Here is a 16525-nt window from a genome sequence, read left to right as displayed (position 1 = left end):
CCGAACCGAATACTAAAAATCACATTACTTTTTGTCGTGATTTTTTTCAACGTAAAGTTGAAGATGTAACCCTTCCGTGACCTAATTAGCATATGCTAATTAGGATTTGGTTCGGTATTCGGCCTAAGGAAGGATTCAGGGATTTGTCCGAATCCAAAAAGTGGATTCGGTGCATCCCAACTTCATATAGCCTTATGTTTCACTCTCAGAAAGAAAGAAATAGTATACATGATGAAAACATTATACAATATAGTAGGGATGCACTAATCTCAAATATATCTGAGCAAATAACAAAAGCAGCATATAGAAGACCACACCACCAGTAAAGTCACTATAGCAACTCGGTTGCTGGGAGTTTGAAATGTTTATCAGTGGCATATGTTATATGTTTCATATGTTAAAAGTTAACTTTTATTAGAATAAACCTAAAACACCATGTGGGGCAGGTTGTGGAGAAAAAACAAATTCGGAACTCAAGACTTGCTATCATTTTATTTTACCCCACACTCCCACGTTTAGTAGGAGGGAAAGAGGAGAAAACCAGGCCACTTTGCTTCTTATGAGGTATCTGGTCTTCCTCTTTGCAAATCACTCTCTCAAGTTTTTCTAACTGCTTCCTCTCCACTCTACACCTGTTATTAATCCCCTTTACAGTTTTTTTTACACTGCCCAATTCACAATCACAAAGGGTAACAATGTGGTCACTTCACACAGATACTTTGTAGTTAGGAGGTTCACATTGCCTGCTCTTTTCCTGGCCTCCAGTGCATGGCCCTAACAGCTACTGTCCGCACCACCTGCAATGTCGGTAAGTACCCTACTTTCACAATCACTAACTCCGTTAGTCAACAGTTTTCCCATCTAATATGCCTGAAGTGTTTCACCCTTATTGGCCTTTGACAAAGCCCAATAAGGGCAAAACAAGTGCTGTAAAACAAGTGCCAGAAAATTAACAAGCATTTTCTAGGCAAAGATCTGTGCCATGTATGCAGTGGGAAGTGGATCTATTGTTTTCCTGTCAATGGACAAACAAAAAAGATCAGACTTTTCTCCACCGCTTCAGAGAAAAGCACTGTGTGACATACACATGAGACATACTGGCTCCTGTGGGCCTATCGCGTTTCATGCCTAGAACGGGCACTTAATCATACCAATGTTAAGTGCCCACTTTAGGCATGAAACGCATTAGGCAGCTCTTGTTTTGAGATGTTCTTTCTTTAAATAAAAATGTTTTAACTGCACCACTTCTTGACTATTTGGTCCAGTTTTCTTTAGTGCCAGCCTCATGTTTTTTCATTTTTGAGGTATTTTGTTGTGGAGGATCATGTGGACTACATTGAGGAACAAAAGTATTTGAACACCCTGCAATTTTGCAAGTTCTCCAACTTAGAAATCATGGAGGGGTCTAAAATTCAAATTGTAGGTGCATTCCCACTGTGAGAGACAGCATTTAAAAAAAAAAATTCAGGAAATCACATTGTATGATTTTTAAAGAATCTATTTGTATTGCACTGTTGCACATAAGTATTTGAACACCTGGCAATCAGCAAGAATTTTGGCTCTCAAAGACCTGTTACTGTGCCTTTAAATAGTCCACCTCTCCTCCACTCATTAAACTAAATTAGTAGCACCTGTCTGAGCTCTTTAAAGACACCTGTCCACCCCACAGTCAGTCAGACTCCAACTACTACCATAGGGCAAGACCAAAGAGCCGTAAAAAGACACCAGAGACAAAATTGTGGGCCTCCACAAGGCTGGAAAGGGCTATGGGGCAATTGCCAAGCAGCTTGGTGAAAATAGATCAACTGTTGGAGCAATTGTTAGAAAATGGAAGAGGCTAAAGATGACTGTCAGTCTCCCTAGCACTGGGGCTCCATGCAAGATCTCACCTCGTGGGGTATCACTGATGATAAGAGAGGTGAGAAATCAGCCCAGAACTACAAGGGAGGCACTGGTCAATGACATGAAGAGAGCTGGGACCACAGTTTCAAAGGTCGCTGGTCAACTTTCCAAGCAGGCTGACTTTGCTATTCAATCCCAACTTAACTTTTCATAATTTTCCCCCTAATTAATAAGGTAACTTCTAATTATGATTTCTGTGAATGTCTTTGTATCACTTTACTTCCCAGGCCAGACCTTAAGTATAATCAATCTTAAAGGACATGTAAAGCCTACATTTACCTACAATGTATATCAGTTGGGCACGTCTCCCCCACCCAAATTGCATCATTTGTACTGCATATATCCCCTCCGCTTGTAAGCACCATCACATTTTCCTAAAGCAAATAGCAGCTTTCACCCGGTGACCCAGATACATTTAAATCTGCAAACAGCATACACACACACAAACCCTTATTCAGCATACATTTCATCAAAAATACAGGCTCACACAGGCACAACTGTCTTTGATAAAAGTTCTGCTTTGTTTGAGCACTGTAATAGTAAAGCTGAGCTCAGGAGGAACTCGGGAGGAGGAGAAGGAAATCTAAGTGATTAAGGGGATGTTGCAGCCTTACTATTAACCACTGGACAACCAGTGTGGCAGGTATTGAAAGATTTCGAAGAGGCTATTCACTGGTTAAATTTTTGTGTGTAGGGTTTACATGTCCTTTAAAAGAAGATTGACAGATATTTGTTGTGGGCTCTAGAATTTGTCTGCTCTGACAGCAATTTGGTTGCTGCCTATATGGTAAGTCACATCACCCACCTTCTAGAGTCTGATATAATTTCAAATGGTCATTCTGCATATGCTAATGGCTAGTTGTGGATTTTGTGCTGAACATTGTTTTTCATGAATAAAATAAGCAAAACGTAAGTTTTTGTTATTTCTAAAGTTAAACAGGAGAAACAAGGAAACTGAAGATTACCAGTACTCAGATAATTCCCGTGAACTTCAGTTTAGACCAAAACAGTCACAAGTGCACAATATGCCTCTTGTATCGGTTACTGATTGCTTTATATGTTACTCTGTATGTCCAATGTATGTAACCCACATATTGTACAGCGCTGCGGAATATGTTGGCGCTTTATAAATAAATGTTAATGTAATGTAATGTAATATGCCAAAGGTACTCTAACCATCGTGATACAGGACCAGGTACAGGAGGTACCCACAGCACTATTTATCAGTCCAGTTAACCATTCAGAAACATTCCTGAAATTCCATAATTCACTACATGACACAAGTAAAGCTGCTACCTATACTGCTACAAGGAAACAGTAGCAGTGTAGCAGAAAAGCTCAAAGATTACAGAAAAGTTTTGCTTTAAAACCTCTAATTGCTGTCTAAGCAAACTGGATAATGAAATTATTAAATACATAGGGGCATGGTACCCAGAAGGTTGTATTTTTTTTAATTTCTGGTAGACATTGATATTAATAAAGGTTGAACTACAACACTTTGGCAAGAGCAATGTTACCCCTAAAAGAAAACACTTTCTGCAGATAAACTCCTAATTGCTCATTTTTTACAGATGCAAATTAATGCACTGCATATTATAGCAAAATCAATCCTACCTTATCAATCATTTTAGAAGGGTCAGTCTCCTCTTGATTAAGCAAATCCCATTTATTAGCATATCTCACTTTGTCACCTTGGTCATCAACATGCCTTTTATTACAATCAGAAACAGAGGGGATTTCCAATTCATCACCTATGACTCGTTTTTTGTTTGGTCGATGTCCAAGACTTCCAGAGCTTCTTAATAACACATTTTGTGATAACATTAATGGTGCACAGGGTTCTTCTGATTTTTGTTTCAACAACAATTTTGCATGCTGTGTGCTGTGGATCACTCTGTGAGAAGATGTACCAGACTGTGAACCTATTGTTAATAGTTTGTGGTCAGTTGAAGCAGCTTTTACCTTTTCAATTCTTGACTGTGGTATAGGATAAGGTGCTTCTGGACCAGCAGCACCTGCATTCTGTGTAAAAGAATATGAACGCCTCTTTCTAGGATGGTCATCATCAAAAAATTCTATCATAAAAGCAGTTTGACTTGTTTCTTGGTGTTTTCCTGAAGAATGGAATTTTATGTTTAACTTTGTTTGTTCAAGATTTCTTGGTCTTAAATGTTCATCTAAGTTCGTACACTTATTGAAACGTTTGTGAGCCCCACTATTTTCATAATCGCTTTGTGTTCCATCATCGTGTGTGTGCCCTATTTAGGAAAAACCAGAGGAAAAATGAATAAGACACATTGTGAATAGAACACTGATATTAATATTTGGGGAAAAAGAACAAGAATATTAAAATACCAAAATGAAGCAGGTTTTAAATATATATACATTTTTACTTTTACCCACACATGGCTCAACTTACAAGCTGCAATTAGAAGCAGATTCTTGGTAGTTTGTTTCTTTAGGTTTTATTTCAGGTTTATTACGATTTACAGGTTACAGATTTATGGGTTTGCTATTTTCTGCTAGGGTTTCAGTAAATATCTTGTTATGGCATGATCCAGTTGTTTATTGTCCTTATCATGAGTTTCCAGCTTTTCCAGATGATCTTGTATACTGACCAGCGAGTCCAGAGTTCTATTTGTCCTTTGCTGCCTAAACACTTATTCTAAACTTCTCCTTTGCTCTCCCCAAACACACTCAGCAGCTCTAAAAGTTCCCATATACTGACAGATATTGACTCCCAAGTCAGCAGTGTATCAAGCCAGCTTAAATTTCTGAAATATTGTATTTCCCATTTGGTTTTGTCTAATGAATATATTAAGAGCCGAATGTATATTGATCTTACTTAAGCCTTATTTTCAGAAGCTTCTGTTGCAGTATTACTGGCTAATTTCACAGCTAAAGCCTTGAATATAACAGTTATTATTATTATTACAAAATTCCTTCCATGGGTTACTCCTCCACAAGGCCAGTATGGTCTAGCAGTCCAGGGGCAATGGGCTACAGCAATGGGTGATAAGCCAGATAAAAAAAGAAAAGAGCTGCAAATTGCACTCACTACTGAAGTACAAACTCAGTAGCTCCTGTAGAGGGATATCTAAAGCTGTGCCAGCACATTTATACCCCTAAAGTACCTGTGCCCAGGCCCGGATTTGTGATGAGGCCACAAAGGCCCGGGCCTAGGATGGCAGAAATTTAGGAGCGGCATGCTGCCCAGCCACAATGGCACCCTATTTAGAAGTCCGGCCCTGCCTGTGCCAGCAAGCAAGTAATAATGTTCCCTGCCATATGAACAAGCAGCTGACAGCAGCACAGAGAATGTAGTGAATAAGCAGAAAAGAAGATGGGGAGCTACTGAAGGGCATCTTTGAAGGCACAGATCTTCACTGCTAAATGGCTGTGGTTGCCTAGGGCTTGTTTAAAAGCCATAAATATAATTTACAACATTTTGCCCTACTTCTTTTGTTAAGATCCAGTTCTCATTTAAAGACAATGAGGACAAATAGCTATTCATTCTGCTTTGTTTCTTATTATGGTGTAGTGTATAGTAACTATTTAGATGCTACATCTGTCAAATTTTTATGCCAGTGGGTTGTGTTGTCAACTCTAATAATAATTCTGGCAGGATCTGAACTGAGTCCAAAAATTTGCGAAAGGACATGAGATCAATGTTATCAAATTTACTCTTGTCGTGAGTTTTAGCATTTATTATTTAAGCCATTTATGTATCTTTTTGGCTTTATTTTCTAAGATCAAGGTTAAAGTCAGTGTAAATTTTGTGTGGCTTGTTGTTGTCTCAACTTGCCAAGTAGGTGAAGGTGTCTTTGGCCAGCTTTAATTGGTATAATTTGGCCCATGCAGGTTTATGTGTTTTGTAAGACAAGGCTATGGCTCTTAAAGTCAAAGATTTGTCCAAAGTCAGAAATTGTTTGTTTTGTTTGTAAAACAGAGGGTAATAAGTGTTTGGATATGGAAAGCAGAATATCACCTTTAAATGCTATTTCACTGTCATTTATTTATTTTTTTAAAGGTTTTTGTAAGAATTTACATTATGACAAATAAATTGGGCCACAAAGCTGCTCACTGTATAGTTCTTATGCTAATACACTGGGAGTGTTTTCTCTTGTTTGTAGAATATAATGATATAAATGAAATATTAAGGTTGTGCCTCAACCAAACACTTTTGTTTCTTCAAACTCATGTGTGCTATTAGGCAGTTGGGCATTCTGAATAACTGATTCATGCTAGAATGAACTTGTGAAACAAGAAAAATGAGGAAGAATATGCTAGGCTGAGGAACTGTTAAAAATAAATATTTGTACAAAATTACACTACAGTAGTTTTTGTTTAAACAAGAACCATATGACATGCAATGGTGTGTACAATTTTAATTGTTCTTATTTAGTACACTCTGAAGATAATGAACTGGTGCATGTTTAAATCAGACATAATTCAAAACACTATACAAATATCAGTATATGATCTACCTGCAGAATTCAAGGGTCCGGGGATTTTCCAGAAGGGGATTTTTCTGTAATTTATTTTTACCTTAAGTCTGTTAAAAATTTTTTAAAAATGGCGAGGCCCGTTTAATAACATTCGGATTTTCATGTTTTTTATTCAAATTTTTTTAAACTAAACTCAAATTTAAATGAAAAAAAAAAATAAACTCAAACATCATTTTCATGAATGCCATTTATCAAAAGATTAGAATTGAAAAAGCACAAAAGGTAAAAAAAGTCACTAAAAAATGTGACTTTTTTGTACTGTCATACAAAAGCCAGCACAAAAAAACCCTGTAAAGTTTAAAAATAATGAAGCAAAAAAAGATCTGTAACTGCCACTGACTTTTTGCATTAAAAATTGTCACAGCTTTGTTGCATAATAAATCACTACAAAACTAAAAAAAAAAATAGAACCAAATAAAATTAAACTTTAGTAAAAGCCCCAGTTGACGTGGTGAGCCGATGAAAGATTTTCTGTTGATGATTATAACTTGAAGTGCTCCGAAAACACAGGGATTTCCTTACCGTCTTTTCTGACATAAAATATATAAAACAATATAAACTATTGGTGTTTAGTATATTACCTTTCAGTCTCTTCAGGTAAACTGGAACATCACTTTTAATACTCTTGGTATCTTCCTCAGGCACTTCTTTTCTCAAACATGGTGGATTGTTTTGTGCCAACCAATCTGCAACTTTACTTTCTGCAGCCAACATCTCTGTTTGTAATGCAGAGAGATCCTTGGCGCAAGATGGTGATGTTTTCTTTGATTTCTGTCGATAATCTGGAGTGAATTTTGTAACGTGATCCTTAATAGTTACTTTACCTGGAGAGTTCTCATCAAACTCTATTGTAAATGATGCATGTCCTGCACCTAGTGCATGAGAGCAATGTGTGTCCTTCGTTGGGATTTCATGGATAATGTTCTCTTCAACATCAGATTTTTGTGGAGATTCTTTTGTCGGTATCTCAAAGTAACTTGGCTCCCTACAAAGCAGAAATAATGTTTCCTCTTTCCCTGCTGTGCCCTCATCTCTATCTTTCTTAGTATCCTTGTTGTAGCCTGCAAATAAAATCAGTTAGACCACTTTAGACCTAAGATTTAACTGGACAATCAGTAATAACAGTGACTCAAGACCTGTATTTATATATACACAGGTATAGGATCTATAATTCTGACATGCTTGAGGCATGGGTCTTTCTGTAATTTGGATACACATAACTTAAGTTTACTGAAAATAAATAAACATTTAATAATCCCGATACAGATTCATGCAGCTTACTCAGAATCAAGGTACGTGATTAATCAAGCCAATGTGCGGACACTTTGTCATATACACATACATACACAACACATTTTGTGGGTACTTTCATGGTAAAACATTTTTTTTTTCAAAATGCATCCGTTAATAGAGATTCTCCAGCAGAACCCTGCATTAAAAACTGTTTTTTAAAAATGCAAATGGATTTCTTTTATATTAAATTCTAAAATTTTATATTGACCTAACCATATTCTTCATTTCCCAGGTACCACAACCATGTGACCTGTGCTCTGATAAACTTTAGTCACACTTTACTGCTGAGCTTAAATCTGGAGTGGTATCACTCCCCCTCCCTTAAGGGGGCTATACACCACTACGGGTGGGCAATATCGGGTGAATTTAGGCTAATTCGGTCATTTGGCCCTGGGGCCAAATGATCGAATTAGAATGCTAGAATAGGGGGCACATTTACTAATCCACGAATCCGAATCACGAATGGGAAAAAATCGTATTTGAAATGAAAATTTCGTAAGATCGCAAATATCACGAAAATGCTTACGAAAAAATAATATTAGTCACAATAATATCATATTGGCGATCCGAAAGTCACAAAATTTTCGTACCGAACAATTGTAAAGCTTTCCGATTTTTTCGTGCAAACGTCTGAAAAAGTCGTGCGGACGCCCGAAAAAATCGGCAAAAATACGCTTGGAGCGTTTGCATGAACGCTCGGCCATTCGTGCTTTTGTAAATGTGTCCCTAGGTGTAGTCGGTTCAGGGACCACATCAACGAGATGCGGTCCCCGATCCGACTAAATTTTTTAACCTGCCCGATCGATATCTGACCGATTTCAGGCCCACTTTTCAAGACTAAAACTGCAGGACCCTAGTGACCAACTGTGAAAAGTTTGGGGACCCTGTCAATTGGTAAATTCTAATTGGCTATTCACAGCTCCGCCAACTTTTGAGCATCCAACAACCATCATATTTTCATTCAGGTTGACCCCATGACTATGTGATTCAAGTTTGGGGAATGTAGCCTCAAAGCTGTAAGATTGGCAGCAGTTTCAATTTCCCTCACCCAGTTTCAATAGGTGAAATTTGGGTCATCCAACAAATGTCGCGTTTTCATTTGGGGTGACCCCATAATTATGTTATTCAAGTTTGGAGGGTGTAGTTGCTGTAAGAGTGGCAGCAGTTTGAAAATCTTCCCTGTCAAAATCAATGGGAAAATTGTGTTCAGAGCAGTGCCACAAAAAGACGGGGTACGGGATCGATTAGAAAAGCACAAGCAACCTGCTCCGCTATAGGGCAAAGAGGTGTGGAGAGTAAGGGTGTTGTACCCCTTAAACTGTAGGAGGAGTAGCGTTTAGAAAATGGGGGGCGCTAAGAAGAAGAAAAAGCGGAAGAATAAACTGAAGTCGACGAACAGTATGTTGGGTTTTTCAACCCAACAATTATTAGCAATGTAAACAGTGTAATTTAGAAATAAAAAGTTCACCATAAAAATCATGACAGAATCCCTTTAATAAAATGGTGAAAGTGGTAATTAAAAAAATAAGGGATCTTTCTCTAATATGCAATACTTTAAAGGGGTTGTTCACCTTTAAATTGACTTTGGGGGTCTGATTTATGATTGCTATAAATCTGGACTCAATTCTGGCCACTTCAGAACATCCTAGCATTTTAACAATTACTGGATTGTTTTTGTGTGTTTTGGATCACTGTCCTGCTGGAAAAACCATGATCTTGCATACACAGGGCTCAATATTGGTGTCCAAAATAGCATTTCTCATTTCATAATGTCATGCACATACTTAAGTCACCCCAGTGCCAGGGGCTGCAAAGTAAAAATAAAATTGACGCTCCTCATATCTGCCTGTAGGAATAGTTTTTTTCCATGTAAACAAATATATGTGCTTTGCCAAAATCCTCTCATTTTGTCACCACAGGACATTGTCCCAGAAAGAAGCTGGCTTTTTGAGGTATATTGACTAACTCCAGCAAGGCTTTCTCATGTTTTCCTCTCAGCAGTGGGGCCTCCGTGGCTATCATTCAATTTGTGATAGATGGTGCAAGTTGAAATTGTTTTACCTAGTGTCTGATGGTCAGCTTGAATCTGTCTGGAAGCTGATTGAGGTTCTATTATATCAATTCAAACAATACCTCAAATCTTTAATCAGTTAGTCTCTTGTAAATGTCTGAAGAGTTTGGATACTGTGCCTTGAGCCTCCAACACAGTGGAACACAGGGAAATTAAACGAGGAGGAAAAGCATTTTGACATTTTAATGCCAATAGATTAGCCACATCAGTGCACACAGAACGCTATATTTATTCTGTAGAAAGCTTTACCATACCTGAGTAAACAATCCCTGTTTGCTTAATATAGCAGCTGCCATTTTAGCTTGGTCTCAGTAACTTCCGTGCTGAAGCTCTAGCCACTGGTAGCTAAGATCACACATTTTGATAGGAGGGGGAGGGAGTTCTTATGAATTCTTGTGGGAAGGGGGAGAAGGGAGAGAGAAGAGAGAGTTGCGCAGACTCTGGCTCCAGGAATGAAGGATTTTTCTGAGAGAGGAAGTCTGATACCGAAGTACATGTGTACACAAAAAAAGACAAGACACCCCATGTTTCTTTTGATAGAGGACTCATTGCAGCGTTTCTGTAAGTGCCTATGGCAGTATTTACATAAACCTTTCTGATAAAGCTTACTTAGTTTTTACCTTTCCTTCTACTTTAATGTTTAAATGATTTTTAGCATAGCTAAGGTATGAAGATCCAAATTACAGAAAGATCCTATATTCAGAACCCCCCAGATCTCAGCATTCCATATAATAAATCCTATACCTGTACTTTTATAGAAACCATTTTCACTATACCTTACTTTTATGCAATTAAACCTTCTTGGTTTGTTTCCTATAATTTGTATGAAGTTGATAAAGCCCCTTCAAAAGATCCCAAGAAGTTACCTGAAGCACCAGGTTCATGAAACACCTTGCAGTGATGTTTATTTTCACTAGAGTCATCATCTCCCCACCAAGAGGGCTGTCCATACAACGGTGTACCACGATGCACTGCTGACAGGTCCACTGCAAGAATACACAAAGTTGTTTATTTAATATGCCTGATAACAAGGCAATGTATGTAAGTTTTAAATGGCAGCACACACCTTGGTTGAACAAAGTTAAAAAAACAGGGATTCTGTTAAAAATGTAAAGAATCTATTTTTGAAAACTACATTTTTCAGAGCCACAAAATGAAAACTTTTTACTTTACACTGCACACCACCTACCCTGTTCTGCATAAAAACGAATGGAGCAGATGAAGGCAGTTATCAGATTGAATAAAGACTGAGTTTTATGATACTCCATGGCTGTCCGGTGTGTTTTTGAAGCTGTTATTGAAAGATTTGGGCTTGTTCCCTCAGGCTACAGGTTTGGGGCTTTATGCAGCCGGACCAGACACCTACGTGTCAAATTTTTTACTGTGTGATTACGAATTGCGAGTTGGCTGCAGTCGTACATGGTGATGGGCCTGGGGTATGCACACCGGGGCCAAAACAAGTTCTAGGTATTTTCTTTTGGGTTTTACCCATTAACCTATTTTGTTTAATTTTTTGACTACATTCATGCCAGGTTAGGATTTGTATAGACATTATTATATATATATTTTTCTTGCGTTTATTGATATTACGACTAGGAAGTAGCAGAAAAAGCTGGTATGTAAGGTACCGTATATACTCGAGTATAAGCCGAGTTTTTCAGCACACAAAATGTGCTGAAAAAAGCGACCTCGGCTTATACTCGAGTACTCAACAAATACAGACCCCTCCAAGTGATTGCCGCTGCCCCCGCCAACAAGACAGGCAACCCGCACTAGCTCTAAAGCCCCCCACGCGCACCAGGGAAGTTAAAGACAGAGTCGCATGTTACCGGCACTCACGTTCGTCAGTCTTAAGGAGAAGGAAAGTGAAAGGTATACTTGTTTAAAGCATCAGCCCCCCTCCTGAACCGCCGCATTAAGAACTCACTAGTTGCTGCTGGTTCGGTGCACCATCTATCTCCTGTGTTCAATCATTGGCGCCGCCGCCGCCATGTCACTTCCTCCTTGCGCCTGCTCCTAATGCGCATGCGCTGGCTTCGTGACTTTGGTGACGTAAGCGCTACGGGCGCGCTTATCTGTTACTGCCCTGCACATGCAGATTGCTGACGGAGAAGGTGAGGTTCACTTTGTTTATTTCAGAAATGGCCATAGCACTTTGCCCATAGCAAAAATAGACATTTCCATTTCCACCTTAAGAGGACACTTCTGCCAGCAGAACTTGTTACAAGGCATTATTTATGAAATTATATGTTTAATAAATAATATTTATTTTAATTCTATTTTATACTGGTTTTGTGGCTGGGGATGTGGGACTGTGGGATGGCTGGTGTATGTGGGATACACAGGAGCATTCCGATTGGACAATAGAATGAAGTGGGCTTGTTGTTTTTAGACTTTCCTTGTCCTTTAAATACCGGCACTCGCATTTGCCAGTGGAACCGCTGTGTATCCTTCTGTAATGTTTTTTTTACGCTCTTCTCCACTTACAGAGCTAGTTAAACTGTTTTTCTTTGAAATAAATATGTAAAAACATATACTCCACTGATGCCTCAATTAATGTGATTTTATTGGTATTTATTTTGATTATTGAAACTTAGCAGTGGCGGCTGCATTTCCCTAGGCTTATACTCGAGTCAATAAGATTTTCCAGTTTTCTTAGGTAAAATTTGGTACCTCGGCTTATATTCGGGTCGGCTTATACTCAAGTATATACGGTATGTTATTCTGGGTGCTCTATAGAGTAGAAAAAAGGTTTACATATTCTTTAAATTGTGGTAGCATCATTTTGCACACAAATTGGTGTGATGGTGTGAGCATGCAGGTCTCTTGGTCCTCTATAGCAGAAGTATCTATGTGCAACTCTGTGTGAGTGTAGTTGTCAGTCTCTTAATGGGTTGATGAACCCATGCTTTTACTGAATGTTTTCTTTCTATCACCCTTCCTTGTAATGTTAGACTGGTGAGAGTGCACCCATTTGCAATGTGTGTACACACAAGTTTACATTTATAAACTTACCACCCAATTTTTCTTCTGACTTCACATTTTCCACAGTCTTCTGAACTACTTCAACAGGAGTATAATTTACTTTCAAATCAGAAGATCTGGAGGCAGTTTTCTTGGATCTTTCAGTCTCAGGTGGTTTTTGTGCAAAATGCAGCTGACTTGAAAACTTTTCATGCTGGGAGATAACACAATACAATTCACTCTAAGTCATCACCGTTCTGCTATTAAGAGATTGCTTAGAAAGTAACAATATGAATAGAATTACCTTTAGTGCTTCTTCAGGGACCCTCATTTCCCCTCGCACCACAGTAAAAAGGTTAGTATGTATAATATGTTAAGGAACTAAAATACAACCAGTGAATGGTATGATAACTAAAGAAACAAACAAACAACAAAGGATACAAAATGCAAAAAGCTCAGAATTGCTCTTTTTAGAAAAGTATGCATATACTGTGTAACTATACTGTGTTCTTTCAAATCACAAAAAGGGTGAATCTGTCATTCTGCTACAAACTGTCAATCCCCAAACCTTTGTTAATGTTTGTGGTTTGGATGAAATAGCTAAAAATGACTTTAAAGCTTGCATTTTACATCATCTTATCCCCCACTGGTCATAAAAGGAGAAGGAAAGGAAAAACTAAATAAGCTTTATTAGAAACGTCTATTTAAATACAGTACTGGGTCCTCTATCAAAAGAAAAACAGGATTTCTTTTCTTCTTTTGTGTAAACAAGTTCTTCTGTGTCAGACTTTCTTCTTTCAGACAAATCCTTCAGGGCACAGAACAGGTTTGCTCCTCTCTCTCCCTCCCAACTGTTCTGTAATCAGAGATACCAGCTGCTAGAGCTACTGCACGGAAGTTACGGAGACCAAGCTAAAATGGCAGTTATCTTAAACAGAGGGAGTTTCTTGGGTTGTTTACTCAGGAATGGTAAAGCTTTCTGCAGAATAAATATAGCATTTTAGCTTGCACTATTGTGGCTAATATATTGGCAATAAAATGCCAAAATGCCTTTCCTTCTCCTTTAAAAACCAAAATATGAATGCCAGGGGTCTACTGAACAGTCTCTTGCAGGTGTTCCTTCAGGATTGCACTTTATTTTGCAGCATTCTACCCTGTGCTCTTACAAGCCTTCCTGGGTGGCCCCCTTCACTAGTTTGCTTCTTGCTAGGTCACGCTGTTGGATGGTGGAAAGATGGTGGGAGATTACAGTTGTACCATGATCAATGACTGATTTAACTGTATTCTAAGGGATGTTTGGAAATTTTCTTGTATTCATTCCCTGACTTGTGCTTGCTTGGAGTGTTCTTTTGTCTTTATGGTTCAAGAGGTATATTAACATACCTCCCAACATTTGTAAAATGGAAAGGGGGACAAATAGAAATGCCGCATATAGCGTGGCAAAAATTTATTGACCACACCCCCTAAATACCACTCCCATTTTACATAATTTGGCAGGTTATTTAAAGTTTGAACACATTTCTGGTGGTTTTGGGGTCTTGTTTTATGTGTTATTACAGTTTTGCTAATGCTGGTGAAACTGCCCTTTAAGCTGCAGGTCTCAGTTCCCCCCAAGAGACCTGTTTAGCCTATTAGTTACGGCAATTGTATCTAAGTGCAGGTGTGGCTTGTTAAGATTTCTGGGCTCTCTGCCAAAAGCTACTTTTTAATTAAGTTTGTATCTTTTTTAGTGTTCAGTGCAGGAGATCAAAGGGAAATGAGGAAATTTTCAGTAAGAATCCGGGACTGCGGTTTGAGTGGTTATAAGAGGGACTGTCCCGTGAAAACTGGGACAGTTGGGAGGTATGTATTAATTCTCTTTGCACATATTAGGAAATATTTGGATGGCAGATGTACACTAATTTGTATATTAAAAACATCAGAACTGAACTCTTAAGGCAGCCATACACATTCAGATTTTAGTCTTCTGATTAAATGCAACAATCTAAAACTAACATTCAGACTGTAATTGTAGGATAAAACCCTTAAAATACAAATGGGAGGATGTTCTGAACATGAAATAGTTGGCAATCGTACATACATTTTTTTAGTTTGAAAAGCTGTTCAAGCAGTAAAAGGATATCATATCCAAACCTTAGTTTATCATCAAGTTTCAGAGTAATGTACGTCTGTTCAGGAATTCTGACATCATTTATAAAGGTCTAAAAAGAGGAAAAAATAATGATATATATTGCAACATTTTGAAAACAATCTAAATAAATTGATTAAGCATTGTATAATATGACTTCATCCCCCATATGTCACAGCTACTCTAGGTGCAGTAACCCATATCAAATAAAATGTCTGCCTTTAAACTAGTGACCAGTTGATGCATCCGGCTATAGATGGCTAGAGCTGAAAAAAATGTGAGCTTTCTATTATAACCCTGCATGTACTATGCATTTAAGAACTATGATGTGATGCACCAAATTTACTGTTTGGATTGTAAATCCATTCTCTTTATTTAACAAATATAAAAATATTAGATTTATCCTCAACTCAAAAACAGGTTTTTTTTTTTTGTTTTTTTACAATGAAAGAAAATGTCTTTCTAATATACATTACAGGGTATATTTATTATGCTGTGTAAAAAGTGGAGTGAAGCATTAGCGGTGATGTTGCCCAGAACAACCAATCAGCAATTAGATTTCAACAGTTAGAAAACCAAAGCGAAGCATCTGATTGGCTGCTAAGAGCAACATCTCCGGTAATGTTTTACTCCACTTTTTATACAGCATGATAAATATACCCCTACATGTCAGTGGTTTTAGTTATTTGAATATAATTGCAATTGAAACTAATATTTGTTTATCCCTTTCTGTTTTCTGGTTCTGACACTTGAAATAATATAGCTGGAATAAGATTTTTTAATCAGTGCGTTTATGCTTTAACGGTCCAGAAATCAGAGGCTGAAGCAAAGAGAATATATATATAGTCTAACAGATTCTGCTTTAAACAGCAATTGCAAATAACTTGAATTCTCTTTTATTATGAAATTTTGGATAGGGACCACTTAAAGGTTTTATAAAAGGGGCAGTTTACCTTCAAAAGATATCATTTTCAAATAGTACACCACAAATAATTACTTTTTAATAATAACCCTCTCAAGTTTCTCAGTAGCAGTTTAGTAAGTCAGACTGCTGATGTTTAAACTATAACTATTTGATTTCAGACCCTACTTAACATGCTCCAGCTGACTGCTGTTGCCAGGAGGCAATGTATGGTACCACTTGCTTTGTTAAATACACTTTGAAATTAGACTTAATTCTACTAGATACTGTATATAATGACCTGGATGAATGAAAATCTTCATAGACATACTAGTAAGCTGAAGCTTCTGGCACTTAATGTATCACATTTTAACAGAAGGCAGACAAGCGATAATCCTGCCCAGAATCGTGTGCAGCAGCAGAGACCAGTGACATGGCCAGACATGGTGGCTGCTGATTCACAGCTAAACAGCTCTAGCTTTTGGAATCTGGTATGGGGGAGAAGAGCCATTTTTTGGTATTCTGGTTGATGGGATTGGGGAGGAGAGTCCTACACTTACAAAATAGCTTCTCTTGAAAAAAAATGTCAACCTAAAAAAATAATGTTTTGCCTAATAAAACAAATTCTAAACAACTTTCCAATATGAATTTATTAACAATCCTCCAGCAAAGACAGATTTGTCACTTTGCTGGCTTGTGTTACATTGTAACATTGTAAGTCAGAGCCACAAGGGCAGAGAACAGAAAAGGACAAACAC

General features: G+C 37.8%; 1 protein-coding gene across 1 annotated transcript in view; it reads right to left on the bottom strand.

Moving 5' to 3' along the window:
- The window catches only part of cep170 (centrosomal protein 170kDa), a 51510-nt gene that overhangs the window by 24561 nt on the left and 10424 nt on the right, over positions 1-16525 (bottom strand). The window contains exons 4-9 of the mRNA XM_002935823.5: positions 14861-14939; positions 13043-13101; positions 12790-12952; positions 10641-10760; positions 6992-7471; positions 3517-4160 (exon numbers count right to left, since the gene is read on the bottom strand). Of these exons, the coding sequence (XP_002935869.3) occupies positions 3517-4160; positions 6992-7471; positions 10641-10760; positions 12790-12952; positions 13043-13101; positions 14861-14939 (1545 nt within the window). The remainder of the gene's footprint in view (positions 1-3516; positions 4161-6991; positions 7472-10640; positions 10761-12789; positions 12953-13042; positions 13102-14860; positions 14940-16525) is intronic.

Source organism: Xenopus tropicalis, chromosome 5, assembly GCF_000004195.4.
Source record: "Xenopus tropicalis strain Nigerian chromosome 5, UCB_Xtro_10.0, whole genome shotgun sequence".
NCBI classification, from domain to species: domain Eukaryota; kingdom Metazoa; phylum Chordata; class Amphibia; order Anura; family Pipidae; genus Xenopus; species Xenopus tropicalis.
Note: the sequence above shows the minus strand (reverse complement) of the source record. Positions and strands in the feature narration are given on the sequence as shown.